The following is an 18,440-nucleotide window of genomic DNA, read 5'->3' on the forward strand; positions in this document are numbered from 1 at the left end:
TGAAGACAGATAATGTATGGCTTTATGCGCCGTGTCCCTCGCGTTCTGTGCACGGACCCGGGTTGCGCAAAGGTGTAGGTCCTTTGAAAGGAGTTCCCAAGAACGGCAAGTTAAAGAACAATGGACGGTCACAGTGACGCGAACCACGTGGGTGACGCATGTCGTGACTGCCTCCCGAACGGAGGTCACGCTGGAAACCAGTACCTTGCTTCCTCCGCTCATCTCCTCGACCTACGCCCGCCTACGCCCCTCAACATGTCGTCCGACTATGAGTTCTCCGATGACGATGAGTACTACGATGAGGATGATGATGCCATGGACCAGGACGACGACGATGGTCCGTCCCGCGCCTCCAAACCGCTGACTCAATGGCTGACCCGACGCAGAGTCCATGCAATCCGAGGACGACATGGTCGTGGAGGCCTTCACAGAGTCCAAGAACAAGTTGAAGCCGTATGAAGTCCCGCACGAGAGCCTGAGCCAGGTGCAGGTCGAGAAGCTTATGCAGAAGGACCTGGATGATATCTGCGGCGTCCTGGGCGTAGATGTGAGTTGTCGAAAGACTTCAGTCGTACGAGGTTGCTGAGTATCTGCAGGCGCCGACATCCGCGCTGCTCCTCCGACGGGCGGATTGGAACAAGGAGCGCCTAATCGAGCAGTACATGGACGACCCGACAAAGGTCCTCGTGGCATCGGGTGTCCAGCTCCCGGAACCGCGATCCGCGCCTGGCCCATCTCGCACCACCAGATCTACCTCCCGCAGCACCTCCAAGCCCACCAAGCCGCCATCGCCGAAACGCGTGAACGAGCCGTTCGTGTGCCCGATCTGCTGCGACGACGCGGCTGATCTCCAGACCAAGTCCCTCGCCTGTGGCCATACATACTGCTCCAACTGCTGGTCCGCGTACGTGAACGAGAAGGTACGCGACGAGGGCGAGCACACCATCTCGTGCATGGGTGAGGGTTGCACCCTGGTCGCGCCCGACTCGTTCGTCCACTCGGTGCTCATCCCCGGCGGGCCGACGACGATGGATGTGGCGGAGCAGGAGGACAACTCGTCGACGTGGGAGCGGTACCAGCAGCTCATCATCCGCCACTTCGTGGCCTCAAACGCGAACCTGAAGTACTGCCCCTACCCCGAGTGCACGAACACGGTCTCGTGCCCGGCTGCATCCACCAAGTCCTCGCTGCTCACCGTCGTGCCCATCGTGTCGTGTGGCGCGCGTGGAATTCCTGGGCAGCAGCAGGAGCGCGCGTCCCAGCTTGGGATATCGCCGAAGGAACACATCTTCTGTTTCGGCTGCCCGATCGAGAGCGACCATCGGCCGTTGGTATGCGCCGTGTCGAAGCTGTGGTTGCAGAAGTGCCGTGATGACAGCGAGACGGCGAACTGGATCAAGACGAACACGAAGGAGTGCAGCAAGTGCCAGAGCACAATCGAGAAGAACGGCGGCTGCAAGTGCGTGTGGCGTATATGCTTCCTTAGATTTGACTGACCTCTCTGCAGCCACATGACATGCAAGAAGTGTAAATGGGAATTCTGCTGGGTTTGCATGGGTCCCTGGTCCGAGCACGGCACGTCGTGGTATTCCTGCAATCGGTATGACGAGAAGGCCGGTGTCGACGCGCGCGATGCTCAGAGCCGGAGTCGAGCGTCCCTCGAGCGATACCTCCACGTGCGTCCTCCGTTCCTCTTCCTGATTTTCTACTCACCTCGCCGCAGTACTACAACCGCTGGGCGAACCATGAGCAGTCCGCCAAGCTCTCCCTCGAGCTGTACGCGAAGACGGAGAAGAAGATGGAGGACATGCAGATCACGTCCAACCTCACCTGGATCGAGGTGCAGTTCATGAAGAAGGCGGTCGAGGAGGTCGACAAGTGCCGGCAGACGCTCAAGTGGACATACGCGATGGCGTACTACCTGTCGAAGGGCAATGAGAAGGACTTGTTCGAGGACAATCAGTCGGACTTGGAGCGCGCGGTCGAAGACCTGTCGGAGCTGCTCGAGCAGCCGATCGAGCCGGAGAACATCTCGGCGCTGAGGCAGAAGGTGACGGATAAGACGGTGAGTGGGATAGGACATTGTAATGGGATAAGGGGCGCTGATATGTCCATAGGTGTACGTCGCGAAGCGCAATGAGATCGTCCTCGAGGACACTGCTCTCGGCTACCAGGAGGGTCGGTGGAAGTGGAACGTCGAGGTCGAGGGCTTTGAGTGCGGCGAGCGCGTCGACATCTAATCGGGCGGTTGCGAGTTGTGGGCGAAGAAGGCCGGTTGCTGGGGGCGGGTGCCCGCGAGCGAGTGTTCTCGATTTCACGCGAGCGTTGTCGATACCGGACGCGCATCAATTCTCAATCTCTACACCACAACTTCCACGCCTTTGTACGATACGAAGAAGGAAAGAAGACAGTTTTTACTACGCATATACCGATAGATTGCATAATTATAATGGTCATTGTTTTGTACTCTAGCGCTGTGCGCGGGGAGGCCGTTTGCCCACCCACTCTTTCTTGTATGTTCTTGTTCCTTATAGCAATGCTTGTACCGTCGCACAGGAAGTATACCGTGTAGGACCAACCGAAGAGGGAGATATGGTCCTTGGAATTATGGGTACGCGACGGGCCTGCTAAGGCGTGGCGCGTAACTCTGCTTGTACCTTGATTTACACCACGGCAGACTTCTTCCACATCACATATAGTTTTGTTTTCGGGCTTGAGTGGAGGGGGATGTCCTGGATTTCCACGGAGCTCTGAGAATCCCAGATCATTGGGATCCAGTGGCAGAATCGGTGTATAACCTGGGAGTTCCGACCTCCGATCACTTTTGCATTTGCCTCCGTAATTAGAGTCGCTCATCACGAAAGTGAATGACTTCGGGCAGTCCTGCTCAAACGCGCGTACAAGCGCACACCAATACACCTTCTTGAAAGTTAGGTCATTTTCGAAGGGCAATAGATCGTTCAGAGTTCGAACCGTGACCTGTTTCTAATCACGTTAGTGGTCACGAACTCGTTCGACCCATTTTCTTCTTGGCTCTTGTCTCCTTCCGTCATCTTTCGCTGATCTTCGGTCCACATTGACCCTTTGAACCAGCGAGGGTCTGCAGCCTCATTACAGCTCCTCGGTACCTTGACAATATTTCCTGAGCGATGACGTAGCGCCCGGACCGAAGATCAATAACATACGGCGATCTCGCTGCTGCGCACCATCGTCCGCAACCACCATGGCGGCGCTAACGACGCTCGGCGTCAACTTCCGCTCGCTCTACACGAAGCTCATCGTCCTCGGCGCCGTCCTTACCCTGATTCTCCTCACCTACGTCTTCACCATCGGCCCCACCCACACGCTCACCCTCCCCGAAATCCCCTTCTTCACCGAGCGCGTGCGCTCGACATGCACGCCCGAGGCCTACGCGAAAGGCCACTGGGAGTACGCACCGCGCACGAACAAGACGGTCATGACGAACAAGGACGAGGCGCTCGAGTTCGCCGGCTTCGAGGGCTGCGCGAGCTCGCGCGAGTACTACTGGCACCTCGCCGTCGACAACGAGGCGCAGTGGGACCGCTTCCCGGACGCGTTCTCGTACCGCTGGGTCCCGAGCGACGAGTGCGATATCCGCACCTTCCGCGCGGAGGAGCTTTTGAAGGACCTCGTCCAGCAGGGCGGCTGGTTGCTCATCGGAGGTGCGTGCGCGCGATCTCTTCTTACGCCCGACATTGACGCGCGCCCCAGACTCGATCACCGAGGGCCACTTTGCGTCCATCTCGTGCCTGCTCTACCCCCATGTCATCGCGACGCCGGACTACAACAAGAACCCCTACTTTGACCGCGCCTGGCCGCAGAACATGTACCTCAACCCCGAGTCCCCCGTCGTGCAGCGTCTAAAGCTCCCGCGCGGGTTTAACGTCACGGGCACGCCCCTTGTCACCTTCCGCCGCGTCGACACGCTGCTCACGGGCGACGAGCTCATCGCGCTGCATCGCGAGCTGTACAACCCGCCACCAGACTTCGAGCTTATCAGCGATGAGGCGTTCTGGGCGTTATCCCCGCAGGAGTATGTGAGGATATTTACAGACCCCGCCAATCACTACGGCACCCTAATCATCAGCACGGGCGGCCATTGGACGACGACGCTATTCTCGGGCTTCCGCGACGATTCGGCGGTGGACAGAGGGTACGGCATCGACGGCGTGATCGAGTTCTTCGGGCATGCGATGGAGAAGTGGGCGTCCGACGTGCAGAAACTGCTTGACGAGGCGCGGGATAAGCGTACGCGGCGACAGGTGGTCATCCGAGCGTACCTACCCGGCCACGAAGACTGCCACGACCATCGCAAGCCGTGGACGGAAGTACAGCCGTATAAATGGAACTGGTATAATTGGGCGAACATCGGAGAGTTGAACCACGTTTTCGAGGTGCGTTCAGCGTCCTTGCCTCCTTCGCTGTCGGCTGACGAAGGTCTAGAACATCGTGTCCTCGTCACGCTTCCGCGACATTCACTACCTTGGTATTGACCACCCAGCGCGATTGCGCCCAGACGCGGTACGTCCTCTCCGCTCTGCGCACGGGGAACACGCGTCTAACGCCCCCATAGCACGTCTCGAGCGACTGCCTCCACATCATGGGCGGTTCTGGTGTCATGGAGGGCTGGACACATTATATATGGCACTATGTAACGCGCGAGGTTATTGCGCGCATACGATAGACACTAGACGGATAATGGACGGAGACTATGTAGACCAGGGCTGCCTCTGGGCAAGCACTTTGCTCCCTACTTACATACATTATTTGTACACTCATTGTAACTTTGCCATTCATTTGGCTTTTGCTTTCTGAGGCCTTTCTCAACCACGGGAATGCAGAATGACTTTGTATGAACACTGTAAGGATATGGCATGTCCATCTCACAGTCTCAACTCGAGAGGGTTTACATGGCCTCGGTCTTCCAGTCGTGTTCTCTTCAGAAACAGCCTCCAATCAAAGCGAACAAATATTTGACCCATCTTCCACTTCCATCCCACGCTGCCTACGACCACTCCGAAGACCGAAAATACAGCGAAGCCAACAATCCAACTTCTATTTGCACCTGCCTTCCAACTGCCTACAGGCGTCGGATAAAGCAAAAGCACAAAGAGAAGAGGAAGATTCCCCCGACGACACAAGCCGGTACTGCAGTGGCAAGGTCATCGCGTCCCCGGGTTGCAAGCAGAGCCCAGGGAACAGGGGCGACAAAAATTGGATAACCATAACACGAAGCGGTGCTTCGGTAAAAGTGGTTAAACTTTTAAGAACAGATACTACACTTGATCTAAGCCAAAAGGCCAGAGTGGTAAGGAATCGGGGTGTGAAGGAACGGCCTTTATACTTCTGGACGACGCACGGACCAGGCGGGTGCACGGACCAGTGCCTTGGTGCCCTTTTATGGTAAGTGTTATCTCCGGTGGCGACGAGCGAGTAGTTGCAGACAGTAGCCTGGGGGGTGATCTCTCGCAGAGCTTCCTGAGAACCGGGAGACAGTTCGGATGTTCGTCTTCGGCCCTTCTTCGCTCGACCACCCAAGGAAGAGACAACTTCACCTCCTTGCCTCACGCCACAAATGAATCCCTCGAATGAGAGCACATATTTTACTTCGCTTGACATCCTGTAGCCCTATTTACATGGTTCCGTAGATATATAGATTATTGGCATAGATTGATTCAAGCATAACTATTACCGAGTCGATAGATCACTTTCAAGTCCCTTGCGTCGCGGTTGCTGTCATGACCTACACAATCAGCCCAACTGCCCCTGCCACTCAGCATGCAACTCACCTCAACGCGGTGGGTAGCGCCTGTCCTCGTCGCGATAGCGAGGCAAGTACGCAGCTGACCCCGATCTGGGCGGCGGCGACGGCGCACGGTATGCAGACGACCGTGGGTAGTCCCTATCGTAGTCCCTCGCCACTGCAGCGGCGGACGACCCCGGTGCATCGTAGTATCTCGGCGGCGAGGCCGCCCTCGGTGGCGGCGCATACTCAGCCCGGCTCCCCAGATACTCGCTCGCATACAATTCTTCCCTCCGCCGCTTCTCGGGCGGTTCGCCCGCACGACGACCCATTGGACTCGGGCTCCGAGGGCGCACACGCCCCGTATACGGTGGTGACGCCGGACGCACGGACCCCGAGTCGTACCGCCGGTCGAGGTATCGATCATCCACCGGCGCACCGTAGCTATCCGTGATCCTCGCGCTCAGCGGCGGGCGCACCGTGTCGAACACGCTGCGCGGCGGGGAGCGCTCCCGCTCGCGCTCCTCCCACAGCGCGCGCGACGGCGGTATGAGGTCCCGCTCGCGCTCGTAGCGGTCGCGTTCGCGCCGCTTGTACAGCTCGTCGTCGAGCTCGCGCACGCGCTCGCGGTCGTAGGCGTAGTAGTCGCGCGTCGCGGGCGGGTACCGGCGCTCGCTGTCGTACGCGGCGTCGCTTGCGACGCGAGCCCGAGGGGGCGGAGGGGGTGAGGCAGGGGGCGCGTAATGGCTCCGGCGGGCGCGCTCCTGGTCGAGGGCCAGCTGCGCTGGCGTGGGCGGGGAAAATGTTCGGTCGTAGATCGTCCTCGGTAGCGAGCGGTCGACGTCCATGGAGTCCCGCCTGCGGTCGTATCGGTCGTCTTCCCCAGGGCGATACGTACTGGGCTTGAGCTCCGTCGGGCGTGTGTCACGTGGACGGATAGGCGAAGAGCCCCGTGCAGGTCTGGCATCGTCTCGAGGGTGAACAGAAGCAGCACGAGGGGGATAGACAGCGCGGGCAGGGCTACTGGGCCTATAGGAGCGATCATGATCAGCCACGGGAGCCACGGGTCGACCACGGTCCGAAGCGCTCGCATTCGAAGGCCGACTTGTCGGCGAAATCGGGTCAGAGATGCGGGATTCCAAAATAGGCTTCCCCGAACCAGCAGCAGGTCCAATACGCTCATGCAAGGGCCTACCAGACGAAGGAGGGGGCCCGATGCGGTCCTCCAGCGGGCGAGGGGGCTCAGCAGGACGGACCCCCGGGACAGGGTCAACAGTACGAGGCACCGCAGTAGTTGGTCGAGCATCACCAAGAGCGGACAAACTCTTACTTTCCGTGAGACCAACTTTGGAGTCAACCGGAGCAATACGGGCAGCAAGAGGACGTGGGGCAGCACTAGAAGCCCGTTCATAGGTGGCAGGAGGGTCCCTGGGAGGCGGCCGGCGATCGTCAACACGAGGCCTGAACTCTTCGCGAGGCGGAAGAGGCCGGTCGTAGCTGCTGGGTTCATAATGACGGTCACCGGGCACAGGACGTCGAGCATCGGACAAGCGGCGGTCACGGTAATCAGGTCTCGAGAGGCTGTCACGACGTTCCCTCTGGCGCTCGAGAGATCTATCCCTTTCGCGATTGCGGTCTCTTTCCGCGTCTTCACGAGCAAGTCTCGCGGCGGCATCGGCCTTGACCGCCGCATGGCGGGGGTCCTTTTCAATAGCTCCAGAAGTACCGTTGGGAACGCGAGGAGGGGGAGGCACTGCCTTCGGATCGATAGGCTCGGTCTTGACGGGGGAGGGATTGTCGACGGGTCGGGATGGAGGGGGCTTGTGCGACGCAGGTCTCTCAGGTTCCGATACCATTGAGCCAGAAGCTTTGACACCATTAGTATGAGGAGCAGAAGCACCATTGGCATTGGCCGGGGCCGTATGGGTTGTTGGCGTCTACGTGGCGACGTCAGTTAACGTTCATCTCATAGCAGACTATTACGCACTGCAGTAGCCGCCGATGGCCTCCTCTGCTGCTCCTTGTTTTGCAAGCGAGGCGGTGGATGACTTGGCTCGTCGATATGGTCCTGGGACATTCCGTTGGTGTCCATATTCGTCGTCGCCGACGTTGCCGTTGTCGGTGTCAAGGGCTCCGTAGCCTGCGATGAGATCGAGCTGCGGTTGGTAGACGCCTGCAGTCGAGCAGTCAGGTCGGCCGGAAGCTGGCCCATGTAGAGGTCGGCGAGAGCAGCGGGTTTCGGAAGCGGCTTGTAGTGTTCATGCTGCCCGCTGAGGATGGCGTCCTTGACCTGCTTGAGCAGTTCGTAGTCGCCCTTGCCCGGAATGTGCTCAGCTTGCGGTTGCTGCATCTGCGGCGGCGGCTGCATCTGCTGCTGGAAGGCGAACTGCGCGTGTGGGAAGGCAAACTGTCCGTGGGCGTCGTGCGTCGGGAAAAACGGCTGTTGCAGCGCGAAAAAGGGCTGCTCCTGCATGCGCGGGGCAAAGTGGAATGTCTGGTAGAGGTCCGGGGACAGGGCGAAGGGCGAGGGAAACGGGATAGACGCCGGGAAGGCGATGTTGTCGTGGATAGGCTGGTCGATGTTCTCGGTTGTCGGCGCAAAAGGAGACTGCGAGTCCTCGGCTAGCAGTGTGACCGTCCTGTCGCGCTGGAGCGGACGAGCTGGGAGTAGGGCAGAGCCGGAGATGTGAGAATGAGCAGCCGACGCCACGGTATGGTGGGAGGCAAGGGGCGCTGCACCTTTATTTCTCATTTTGTGTTTGTTTTGATCACAGCCCCCAGCGGAGGGATCTCCCAAGCTTTCCTCCGAAATCTTGCCGGCTTCGTTCGTCTCGGGCTTGCCTGTCGCGCTCGTAATGCTGTCTTGTACAAAGTGGCAGACGCAGGGGAAGGGGGCGAAGGAGAAAGCAAACCGAGTCACGCGCGAATGATGACGATTTTACGCCCACGGACCATGCCAGCCTTGCACATACGGCCGTTCCATTGTTCGCTGCAAGGAGCAGCGCTCATACTACCCGCCAGCGGAGGTGACACAACTTCAGGCCTGAAGGCCTGACTCGTGAATGTCCACATCTCGTACACAGACCAACACAGGAGTTTCGTTCTCAGTACCCTCACGCCCGCACATACGACGATCGGAACACGATGTTCACGCATTAGAGGGAAATACAGTAAAAATATAATGTAACACAGCAGCCCTTCAAGACAACGAAGCCAATTTCGCCTGCTTCTCCACCGCAATAATATCCCCCACAAGCAACCCCAACGTCTTCTTTACCTCCGCCTCCGCCCCCTTCATCTCCCTCTCCAGCTCCAGCCTCCTCTCCGCCAATACCATCACTAGCTCCTTTATCCCTCCACTTCCATCCCGCGCCACTGACCACGAGATCTCACCCTCGCCCACGATCCATGCGCGCAGCCCGCAGGTGCGTAGAACGCGCGGGAGGGTGATGAGGCCGACGAGGATTTCGGGGGTGCCGACGATGCGCCAAAGGACGTCGAGCGCGGCGCGGTAGAGCTCGGCTCGCGCAATCCAGAGCTGCGTAGTTGTCGTGCGCGCGAAGAGGAGGACGAGAAGGGCCGGGAGGCGGGAGGCAGCCAGTAGGACTCCGATAGCTTGGTGCGAGTCGCCGCCGTGGAACGGATGAACAAGAACACGAGCGAGAAGCTCGCAAGATGCTTTGAGCATGAGGGGTACCTCTTCAGCACGAAGCGGATGTGCTACGCATGCACGATCGAGGGCGTCGAGGATCTCGAAGACGCCGATGGCGCACCCCTTCGCACAAGGTGCATCGGAGGCCGGGAAGGTCGGGCGACGAAGCTGGGCGGCGCAAGACTTCCAGTCGGCAAGACAGCCGCAACAGTAGTCAACTTGGCAGCTTGGGCAGCGAATGCGAAGGAAGGCTGCCGTGTCTTGAGGGGTCTCGTTGGTTTGCCAGAGCTGCAAGCTAGTCAACGGTGCCCACGAACGGGAAAATACAACTCACTTGCCGGCCCACTGAAGGCAGATCATCGCCGCATTCAGGGCACATGCGACCCTTGACGAACATATTCTGCACTTGCAGCACATCCGAAGCATCAATATCGATATATGGGACCAAAGCGCGCAGAGAGTCGACCGAGAACGGTAGAGTTGTAACTTGCTTCGGAGAGCGCTTGATGGATTTCGCAGACGCTTCGGCTGAGGCACTTGCAGTCGTGTAGGTTGACGCGAAGCTCGCAGGGCTCGACGCTCCAAGAGATAGATTAGAAGGCGAAGCTCGAGGCACGAAGGCTCTTCGCGGGCGATGAATCCGGGGTTCTACCAATCTTGCGTTCGCAGGAGGAGAGTATACATTGATGGGAACCTGGGGCGAGTAGGCATTGGTGGCAAGCGCGTAAGCAGTTGTGGTTGGTGGTGCGTTGACGATGGTCCGTGAGCCTGCACGGATTGACGGATACAGCGATGAGTGCGATGAGAACGATGCAAATGATGCGGTTTCGTCATTAGGCGATGCAGAAACTGTCTGGTTGATCCATGGCGACGACGCAAGAGGCGAGCGAGTCAGAGTGCTTGAAGACGAGTACGAGGGGGCGAAGGGCACGCGAGAAGGCGTAGCAGCGAACTTGACGCGTCGAGTTTGGACTGCAGGGGTTGGCGGGGCGTGCCGGGGTATCGAGCGTTGCGTCGGAAAGTTCGTATGCGCGGTCGACCGGGTTGGGGGACTATTCGAGGCTTGAGTTTGAGGGGAATTCTGAACGTTGGTGACCCGCCAGCGGGTCGGAAAGGTAGAGATCGTCGACACCGTACTAGGCGATCCTTGCGTAGTAGGGGGAATTGGTGGCAGCCACCGCGCGACTGCTAGCGGACTGTCAGCACGATCTCGACCATCGCTACGATCGGCGACCTACCTGGCTTCCTGACTACGGGCTCGGTGTTCTGCATCTCTGGAGCAGTTCTCAGGTTCAATTGAGATGAGTTTATAACAGAGGCGAGTCGAGAACGTCGACGAGGCTTAAGAACGCGCTTGATCGTGAGTGAGGGGAGACGCGACGGTGCAAGGACAAGACCCAGTTCACGTGTCTCAGACCAGTCTAGTCAGTGGACAAAAGGAATGGTGGACAAAGCTCCGAGGTGGAGATGGAGGGATGCCAAGATGGGTGTTGAGTCTAAGAGAGGATGAAGGGAAAACGGTCAAGGCTATTCGGGACCAAGCTCGCACCAAACAAGGACAAGCGCGCGTTGCACGTGACCGTCTCGAACTTCAACTTGACCGTCACGGCCACTCGCGAAAACCGATTCGAATGGCCACTGCACGTAGAAACGTCGCATACGTCGTCAACAAGGAACTTATACAGGTGATATCTATGTTCAGGGTCTATCAAATTGATGATGAACATCCCTTGTGTTTTCTTCGTGCTAGGTTTCCTCTCGGTTACCTGCGAACACAAATCGGTCTCTCCTCGTGCACTCCCTCGTTCAAGCTCTTGGATTGCTGAAAAATGACTCGGAGGTCTCTCTGACAAGTTCGGAATCTTCACGGCGCACTGTCCGAGTCGTAAATCCACAGCCAGCCTCTTACGACGCTTTAGCGGTTTACCACACTAGAGAATACCTTGACCGCGTTCTGAGGCGACACGATAACTCAGAAGAGGGTGATGACGAGGACGAGAAAGATGATCTTGGTCTTGAAGATGATTGTCCTCTCTTTCGCGGCCTGGAGAAATATGTGCCACTCGTGGCAGGCGCATCTTTGACAGGAGCACAAGCTTTGATGAAGGGGTTCGCGGACGTGGCTATAGCTTGGGATGGAGGAAGGTATCTATGACTCTCAGTTGCGATGGTTCAGAAATTATGCTGAACGATTTTCAGACACCATGCACAGAAAGCACGCGCCTCCGGCTTTTGCTACGTCGCTGACTGCGTCCTGGCAATCCTCGCGCTAAAGAAGGCGCCACCAATACCTTTGCCTTTGCCCAATGGAGGGGATCAGATGTGCGAGAATGATCTGCCTCCTGCGAGCCACCCAACGCGCAAGCCACGCGTTATGTATCTCGACCTCGACCTGCACTTCTCCGATGGCGTCTCGCATGCATTCCACAATCCCAATCTCGCCAATGCTGGTACTTCACAAGTACTTGTACGTACATCAGGCTGCGCTGCCTGGGATCTCCTTACTTATTTGCTTCCCCCGATATTTTTAGACCCTCAGCATTCACCACGCAGCACCTGGCTTCTTCCCCATCTCCCCCCTCTCAGACCTTCCACCCACCACCTCACCCACCGCCTTCCGCCTAACCCCACCCCCTCCCCGCGATCCTTACACATTGTCCCTCCCCCTCCTGCCAGGCTACAACAACGCGACGCTCGCGCGCACGTGGCCGTCCGTGGAGTCCATCCGCGACGCGTTCTTGCCGGACTACGTCGTATTGCAGTGCGGCGTCGATGCACTTGCGGGCGACAAGTGTGGGATCGGGGGCTGGAGTTTGGGTGGGGAGGATGAGGACGATGTGGATGAAGAGGCGGGGATGGACGTGGATGGTGGCGAGCGTCTTGCGCTGGGCTCTCTGGGTTGGTGTGTGGACCGAGTTGTGAATCGGTGGGGTGTTAAGACGCTTTTGCTTGGTGGTGGTGAGCTTTGCTTTGCTTCTCCGATGTCCTCGTGTTGACGATGCCTCAGGTGGCTACAACCACCCCAACGCTGCTAGGGCATACGCCTATCTCACGTCAATCGCTGTAAGCTCATGCTAGTATGAACTCTTGACGACGTCCGCTAACTCACCTCGCCCGCAGCTCGACCGCCCGCTCCCTCTAAGCACACCCATCCCTGACCACACATTTTTCCCCGCATATGCGCCATCGTTCATTCTCGACGTCCCGCCTTCTACAATGCAAGACGAGAACACCGACGTCTACCTACAAAAAGTAGAAGCCGCCTTCCAGTCCAGCGCCGAGATCCTCCGACAGCGAAGGGAGGCAGCAGAAGCCGCGATCGCCTAATGGGGTGCACCATGCACTCACCGATACCATCTCTTGCTCCTCCAGTCTTGAAGCCACCCCACCGATATACAGATAACGCCTGCGCGCAATCATATAAACATACGTTATATCCTATCCGTACATGATTCGTAACTTTGAACACGGTCAGTCAAATAAAGTATCATACCCGAAGCAAAGGCAAGCGGAAAATAATGTACACGACAAGCAGACGAAGAAGGGTGTCTCCGAGGAGCGTAGGTTATGGACAGGTAGTGCACACTGTAAGGGAGGAGGGGCTTGGGTGTTGTTAGATGAAGGGTCAGATGAAGTAAGTAAAAGGCTTCTGGGTTAGACAGCGAGAGCAGATAATAAGTAAGTCGGGTCATCTAAATAACAATATACCTCCAGAGATCCTGTCTTCGTCCGTCGTAGCGGCGCCCGCCTGCACGGGTCTACAGTCGTCAAGAGTGGCGTGCCCGGGGGTTAGGCATGCGCACGAGAGTCGTCACGGGAAGCGAGTCGTCTTGGGGGAACAGACGTCGACCTAATCCCAGTCGATGGTAAGGCCGGCTGCGGGGTTGGCAAGACCGATACCGCGCTCTGCCTCTCGCCTGAGCCACTTGAGGGTCGTCTTGTCGTCCTTCAAGTACGGCGCGAGGATCTCGTAGCAGCGCTGGTTGTGGTCCTTGAGCCAGGCCTTCTCCTCCTTTGTCAGCATGGCCTCCTTCACCATGCGCGTCTGGATCGGCACGCAGGTCAGGCGCTCGAAACCGAGCCAGATGTGCCCGTTAAACTCGCGTCGAGTCTACAACGGTGGTTAGCAAGGTGACCCTCGTTGAGGCAAGGGCATGAACGTACGTTGACGCGCGTCACGATGAGCGCGGACTCAATGCGCATGCCCCATTGGCCAGCGTTGTCTGTCGGAAGGGGTTAGTCCATTGATAGGTTACCCTTGTCCTCTCGACTTACAAAAGCCAGGCTCGTTCGTGATGACATGCCCAGGAACCAGCGGTATCGAGCTCGAGAAACCATGCGGACCCTCGTGGACGGTCAAGAACTGACCGAACCCATGCCCAGTGCCATGCTAGCCAACTTATCAGTACGACCCACTTCAACAATTATCGATCGAACGTACCATGTAGTTCCACCCATCCTTCCACAAGGCTCGCCGTGCCAGAACGTCAAGCTGCTGCCCGGACGTTCCTTCCGGAAATATCGCGGTATCGATGGCGATCTACGTCTGAGTCAGTACGATTGTTCAGGCAGGGAAGGTGGGCATAGAAGACTTACATGACCCTGCAGCACCTTCGTATACGCCTCGCACATCTCTGGTGTGGGCCTACCAAAGTGCATAGTGCGAGTCGTGTCACAGGTGCCGTCGCGATACTGGCCTCCAGAGTCACTCCGAAAATGTAAGATAACCAGCAAAAAGAGAGGTTCTAAGACGACTTACTTGAGATACGGCGTCTCGCGCGAGATGACCAGAGCATTGCCTTTCTTGGGCGAGTAGTGCGGCAGCGCAGCGTTGGGGCCGGTCGCCGATATGTTCTCGTATGCCAATCCCATCCACTCTGGCTTGTGCTGACGGCGAAACTCAGTAAGGCGGTGACCTGCCTCCCATTCCGTGACCTCATAGCCCTGCGCCATCTTGTTCTCCAGCCACGCAAGGAACCGGGTCTACAATTGGGTTAGCCTATGGAGCTATGCTGATGAAGAGGGCTACTTACGAAAGCGATACCGTCGCGGATGTACGCGCGACGCATGCCAGCCAGCTCCGTCTCATTCTTGACCGACATCAAGACCTCGACATGCGACGGTGCGATGGTGTACCGCATATGCGTCAGCATGAGCGACACCGCGTACGACGTCTCCGGCGAGATGATGACCTTCCCATCGCCCCACTGGCGTAACCGCAGCCATGCCCAAAGCTCCGTATAGTCCCTCCGCACAACGTCAATCGAGTTCAGGTACTCATCGATCTCCGGCTTGATCTTGACCGGGTCCACAAAGAGCGTGTGCGGGTGCTTCGAGGAGGGATTGAGCGCGATGTAGAGGTACGCCTGGAACACCGGGTTGAACGGGATATCCGAGCCGCGAAGGTTGAGCAGGTAGGCGATGGCGGGGAGGGAGGTAATGAGCGTGCCGACGTGCTGCTGCGACGCGCGAGGGGCCGAGCGGGAGTACGACGGGACGTCGGGCGGCTGTTTCCGGATCCACTCGCGGACCTTCGCAATCTTCGAGTTCGCGCTTTCGCCGGCAAACTCGAGGCCGTGGAGGAAGATGGACGCTTTGGACCGTTGCGGCTTTTCGCGCCAGATCAGGTCCACGAGGTTCTGGGGAGGGTAGGCAAGCTTGGACCCGAGGGGATGTATCTTCGAGTTCAGCAGCGTGGCCTTCTCATGCGAGATCATGCGCGCATCAATCCCGATCTTAGCGTCCTTGACACGGGACTAACGGAAAACAATCAGTATCGACGCCAGAAAATGGCATTCTCTACGCACCGAAAGGAAGTCAATCCAATCCTTGGGTTGGCCGGGCTTGCCCGCCTCGATGATCGTCCAGTTCGAGTCTACTTGATCACGAGCCTGCAACCAGTAACGCGAGTCTGTTACCAGATATGCATTGTTCCGTGAGATGATGGCCTGACCAGCCGAGCCCGTGAACCTGTGCTGAGTCAGTGTCGGGGAAAACTTCGCAAAGACGGCACACGCACCCCGAAATCCACTCCCTGCGCTTGTCGGTGGGAGCGACGTACTCCGAGTTGTGCGCATCTTCTGAGGGTACGACACTAGGAGTGACGAATATGAGTACAATGTAGCGAACAAAGAAGGCTGGGTACGCACTAGTACTGGAGGTTCTCCTTCTCCATGAGAGCCCGCAGTTGAGCTAAGCGCTCGGAGCTGTTGACTTTCTCGGGGACGGTATCCAGCTCATTGACTTTTCGCTCGTAAGCAGAGCCAACGAGTGTGCTCGTGGAATCGTGGCCAGGGTGTCGCCTCGAACCGGAGGAGACACGGGAGACGTGGGTGGGACGGCTGGTGACAGTCTTGTCGGACGAGCGAGTGTTGGAGCGGCTGGGCTGAGGGCTCATGTGGTTGCTGGGTGGGGGGATAGGGAGGGTTCTCTTGCTGTTTGACGTGACCCGGCTAGCTTGCGTGGACTTTGAGTTGCTCCGCACCGGAGGCTCCCAGGGCGGCAGGCTGGCCTGACTGGTCTGCGAGAACGACTTCTCCTCCATATACTCCTCTTCTTCCACCTGCGCTTCCATTTCCTTCTGCTTGCGCCCCAGTCCCCATCCGTACCCGAGCTTGCTCGCGAACGACTTCTTGGTGCCAGTCATCGTGTTTGATCGGGAGAGCTTCGGGCGGTCGCCCTTGGAGTTGGGCAAGTCGGGGATGTCGCCGTAGTTCTCGGAGTCGGAGTGGAAGGTAATGCTTTCGCCCTTCTTCTCGCGCATCGACGAGTACGTGGAGGATGAGGAGTAGGATGCGTTGCGGATCAGCTGTGAGCCCTGGATGCTGGGGGGCGGCTCCCACGATATCCGCTTGGTCTTCTTGCCCACAAAGGGCAAGCACATCGGCGGAGGTGGCGGGGGAGGGGGAGGCGGCGGCGGCGCCATGACGGTTGGCGACAAGGAACGATACCGACGCGCACGAGGCAAAGACACGATATCAGCCCGCGAGAAGATTCGGGGCACGTGGACCTGCCTATTCCGGACTGCGTGCAGACATGCGGCGAACATGAACCTCCCCCGCCCGGTGGCTGCGTTCGAGCCCCGGATCGGCGCATAGCCCAAGGACACCCCGAAGGGCATCCTGGAACCAGGCTGCCCAATCTAGAGGTCCTGTGTATTGTAAGCGCAAATGGATAGGCCCTGAAGGCACACCCGAATTGGCCACCGAGAGCCACGGCCCCTCACCGCGCGAGAGCATACCGACTGGGGCGTCATGCGCAGCCCGGCTGGTGGACCACAGCAACTGTCTCTTCTCCATCTCGCTGGCATGTGAGCGAAGCGCGGGGACCAAGTTCGCTGCTCACAGGGGGTGTACAACACGCTTCTACCGTGCGGCAAGCCCCATGACGCTGGGCCGATACGACCTCCATTGTGCTCTCGGCGGCTAAGAACAACCGTGGGCTCGGTAGCTGCCAAGAAGTCGTCAGTGAATACTCCTCGGTGTGCGTCGGACGGAATGCAGGGACCCGTTGGACAATAGCCAGCGAAAGGAAGCTGGGCAAAAATAACGATTCCCTCACATGAAAACAGAACCGCGCTACAATAGCACGCACTGGAAGCGAAGGATCGATCGGAGAAGAAGAAGACGAAGGATCGATCTCTGGAGGAAGTGGGGAAATTTGGATAACATGTATAGTTTGCTTGTGCATGGAACGGTCGTGAATTGACGTCAAATGGTAGGCTGTATGGTCTTGGTATGATCTGTGTAGCATGTTCCATACTGTTCTGACTTCACTTAAGTCCGTAGGGAGCGTTGAAAGCTCTATCGTTCACTATATGACTGGTCAGAAGGGGCCGACGCAAGGTGAAGTAGCACACACCAAGCAATGCTTCCCGACTCACGACCGACTTGCATGAAATTGGACTGCCGTCTCGCCCAGTGCCAAGTTCATCCGAACCTCCTTCAAGGCGACAACAAGAGACAATTCGTATGGGAGTGGCCTTAAAACGAACGTGAGACAAGAAGGACAGAGCACAAGGTGCTTAGTCGGGTTCAAGTCGGTAAGGAGTACGCCAAGCGCGTTCTCATTGAGTGTTGTTCGAACTGTATCGAAGGTGTTGTTAACCTGACAAACCGGCTTTCCCCCTTGACGAGGGGGAAGATGTAAGTTCACTGCAGCTGTGGTCGTCCCAGTTTCCGGTTTGGAGGGCGAGTAGCACATGAGCTGTTTCGTCGCAGTGGGCAGCTGATTGGATCCCATTTCAGTGTATTGTAGAGCCGTAGGTGAAGCGTCGAAAGCGTCCCAGCATTCGAAGGTAAAGGTAAGCGCCAACTTCCTGTCGCAGGTCAGCGGTCTCGGCGAGTGCCGTTTTTGCGGCAGCGCACGTGCAGACTGCGGCATTGTTTTCTTTCTTGCTTTTGGGCGTCGACGCGCGTCTTCGTCCGGACGGCCATCGTTGGTCTTCATCTTGTTCGAAGGTGCCTTTATTGGTCGCCTGTATGCCTAATTGCTCCTCGACATCAGCGCACGGCCGCGACTCTGCCCTCGGAATATATACGGTGAAATATACAGTGCGCGGAGACCAGGACGCAGACGGAATGCGCCATCTCGGAGGGTTTGCGCCACTCCTCAAGGCGGACTTTCCGCGCTGCCCGTAACCGTGATCCAACTTTGCGACCCTTTCCGACGTCATCTCAAAACCCCCATAGACAGCTTTGGTCCAGCTCAAGATTTCGCTGAGCCTCCCGCGACAAAGTGGCATAGTAGTCCTTCGCCTTTCAGACCCTTCCTTCGGAAGGGCCGTGCAGCACATCCGGAGGCCTTCACAATCAAGCCACATAACCGGATCAATAGCCTCCTGATAGCCTTGCACGATGGCCACAAATGAACAGCTTCCCCATCTCCGAACTGCTTCTTCATCACCCTCGCGTGGCGCTCGTCGGCGCGCGGCTGTGACGAAGAAAAGGGATGGTGGTGTCCCCGACGACGACGTTCTTTCTTTCCACTTTGATCTCACTAGACTTTATCTAGACGCTCGCTGGC

The 18,440-nt window shown here is 57.8% G+C and overlaps 7 protein-coding genes across 7 annotated transcripts; 3 read left to right on the plus strand and 4 right to left on the minus strand.

The window, feature by feature from the left end:
- The first annotated feature begins 215 nt into the window (after positions 1 to 215).
- SCHCODRAFT_02633560 (uncharacterized protein) lies at positions 216 to 2,582 on the plus strand. The gene is made up of 6 exons (XM_050345774.1): positions 216 to 337; positions 387 to 547; positions 597 to 1,459; positions 1,508 to 1,676; positions 1,724 to 2,065; positions 2,118 to 2,582. Exons 1-6 carry the CDS (start codon positions 256 to 258, stop codon positions 2,238 to 2,240), a joined length of 1,740 nt encoding a protein of 579 aa, XP_050198729.1. The 5' UTR covers positions 216 to 255; the 3' UTR covers positions 2,241 to 2,582.
- A 449-nt stretch (positions 2,583 to 3,031) lies between these two features.
- SCHCODRAFT_02633561 (uncharacterized protein) lies at positions 3,032 to 4,934 on the plus strand. The gene is made up of 4 exons (XM_003029180.2): positions 3,032 to 3,683; positions 3,733 to 4,415; positions 4,465 to 4,542; positions 4,595 to 4,934. The coding sequence occupies exons 1-4, from the start codon at positions 3,224 to 3,226 to the stop codon at positions 4,703 to 4,705; spliced, it is 1,332 nt and encodes a 443-aa protein (XP_003029226.2). The 5' UTR covers positions 3,032 to 3,223; the 3' UTR covers positions 4,706 to 4,934.
- Positions 4,935 to 5,675: 741 nt separating this feature from the next.
- Positions 5,676 to 8,656, minus strand: SCHCODRAFT_02633567 (uncharacterized protein). Its single transcript, XM_050345775.1, has 4 exons — positions 8,504 to 8,656; positions 7,752 to 8,425; positions 5,811 to 7,701; positions 5,676 to 5,764 (listed from the first exon to the last, which is right to left on the minus strand). Exons 1-3 carry the CDS (start codon positions 8,514 to 8,516, stop codon positions 5,812 to 5,814), a joined length of 2,577 nt encoding a protein of 858 aa, XP_050198730.1. The 5' UTR covers positions 8,517 to 8,656; the 3' UTR covers positions 5,676 to 5,764; position 5,811.
- Positions 8,657 to 8,963: 307 nt separating this feature from the next.
- SCHCODRAFT_02703552 (uncharacterized protein) lies at positions 8,964 to 10,688 on the minus strand (the record flags this gene model as incomplete). The annotated part of the gene is made up of 3 exons (XM_050346975.1): positions 8,964 to 9,704; positions 9,751 to 10,601; positions 10,655 to 10,688. 3 exons carry the CDS (start codon positions 10,686 to 10,688, stop codon positions 8,964 to 8,966), a joined length of 1,626 nt encoding a protein of 541 aa, XP_050198731.1.
- Positions 10,689 to 11,022: 334 nt separating this feature from the next.
- On the plus strand, positions 11,023 to 12,743 carry SCHCODRAFT_02690924 (Arginase/deacetylase; the record flags this gene model as incomplete). The annotated part of the gene is made up of 6 exons (XM_003029181.2): positions 11,023 to 11,101; positions 11,167 to 11,561; positions 11,616 to 11,883; positions 11,948 to 12,374; positions 12,424 to 12,479; positions 12,537 to 12,743. Exons 1-6 carry the CDS (start codon positions 11,048 to 11,050, stop codon positions 12,741 to 12,743), a joined length of 1,407 nt encoding a protein of 468 aa, XP_003029227.2. The 5' UTR covers positions 11,023 to 11,047.
- Positions 12,744 to 13,266: 523 nt separating this feature from the next.
- Positions 13,267 to 15,813, minus strand: SCHCODRAFT_02509927 (Creatinase/aminopeptidase; the record flags this gene model as incomplete). Its single annotated transcript, XM_050343228.1, has 10 exons — positions 13,267 to 13,527; positions 13,581 to 13,639; positions 13,692 to 13,806; positions 13,858 to 13,956; positions 14,013 to 14,124; positions 14,176 to 14,399; positions 14,450 to 15,172; positions 15,224 to 15,386; positions 15,436 to 15,510; positions 15,566 to 15,813. 10 exons carry the CDS (start codon positions 15,811 to 15,813, stop codon positions 13,267 to 13,269), a joined length of 2,079 nt encoding a protein of 692 aa, XP_050198732.1.
- A 184-nt stretch (positions 15,814 to 15,997) lies between these two features.
- SCHCODRAFT_02359693 (uncharacterized protein) lies at positions 15,998 to 17,305 on the minus strand. The gene is made up of 4 exons (XM_050342472.1): positions 17,277 to 17,305; positions 16,977 to 17,228; positions 16,761 to 16,865; positions 15,998 to 16,714 (listed from the first exon to the last, which is right to left on the minus strand). Exons 2-4 carry the CDS (start codon positions 17,166 to 17,168, stop codon positions 16,430 to 16,432), a joined length of 582 nt encoding a protein of 193 aa, XP_050198733.1. The 5' UTR covers positions 17,169 to 17,228; positions 17,277 to 17,305; the 3' UTR covers positions 15,998 to 16,429.
- Between the last annotated feature and the right edge of the window lie 1,135 nt (positions 17,306 to 18,440).

The sequence above is a fragment of the Schizophyllum commune genome (genome assembly GCF_000143185.2).
Source record: "Schizophyllum commune H4-8 unplaced genomic scaffold SCHCOscaffold_9, whole genome shotgun sequence".
Lineage (NCBI taxonomy): Eukaryota > Fungi > Basidiomycota > Agaricomycetes > Agaricales > Schizophyllaceae > Schizophyllum > Schizophyllum commune.

What these genes read in the sequence shown, in the direction of transcription:
- SCHCODRAFT_02633560 (XM_050345774.1), top strand. Translation starts at nt 256, where the DNA reads ATGTCGTCCGACTATGAGTTCTCCGATGACGATGAGTACTACGATGAG. An exon ending in GCGGCGTCCTGGGCGTAGAT is followed by an intron (nt 548 to 596) that starts GTGAGTTGTCGA and finishes GAGTATCTGCAG; the next exon opens with GCGCCGACATCCGCGCTGCT. An exon ending in AGAAGGTGACGGATAAGACG is followed by an intron (nt 2,066 to 2,117) that starts GTGAGTGGGATA and finishes ATATGTCCATAG; the next exon opens with GTGTACGTCGCGAAGCGCAA.
- SCHCODRAFT_02633561 (XM_003029180.2), top strand. Translation starts at nt 3,224, where the DNA reads ATGGCGGCGCTAACGACGCTCGGCGTCAACTTCCGCTCGCTCTACACG. An exon ending in AGTTGAACCACGTTTTCGAG is followed by an intron (nt 4,416 to 4,464) that starts GTGCGTTCAGCG and finishes ACGAAGGTCTAG; the next exon opens with AACATCGTGTCCTCGTCACG. An exon ending in CGCGATTGCGCCCAGACGCG is followed by an intron (nt 4,543 to 4,594) that starts GTACGTCCTCTC and finishes ACGCCCCCATAG; the next exon opens with CACGTCTCGAGCGACTGCCT.
- SCHCODRAFT_02633567 (XM_050345775.1), bottom strand. An exon ending in GGCCATCGGCGGCTACTGCA is followed by an intron (nt 7,702 to 7,751) that starts GTGCGTAATAGT and finishes GTCGCCACGTAG; the next exon opens with ACGCCAACAACCCATACGGC.
- SCHCODRAFT_02359693 (XM_050342472.1), bottom strand. Translation starts at nt 17,168, where the DNA reads ATGCTACACAGATCATACCAAGACCATACAGCCTACCATTTGACGTCA. An exon ending in TAGCGCGGTTCTGTTTTCAT is followed by an intron (nt 16,866 to 16,976) that starts GTGAGGGAATCG and finishes ACTTCTTGGCAG; the next exon opens with CTACCGAGCCCACGGTTGTT. An exon ending in AAGCGTGTTGTACACCCCCT is followed by an intron (nt 16,715 to 16,760) that starts GTGAGCAGCGAA and finishes CATGCCAGCGAG; the next exon opens with ATGGAGAAGAGACAGTTGCT.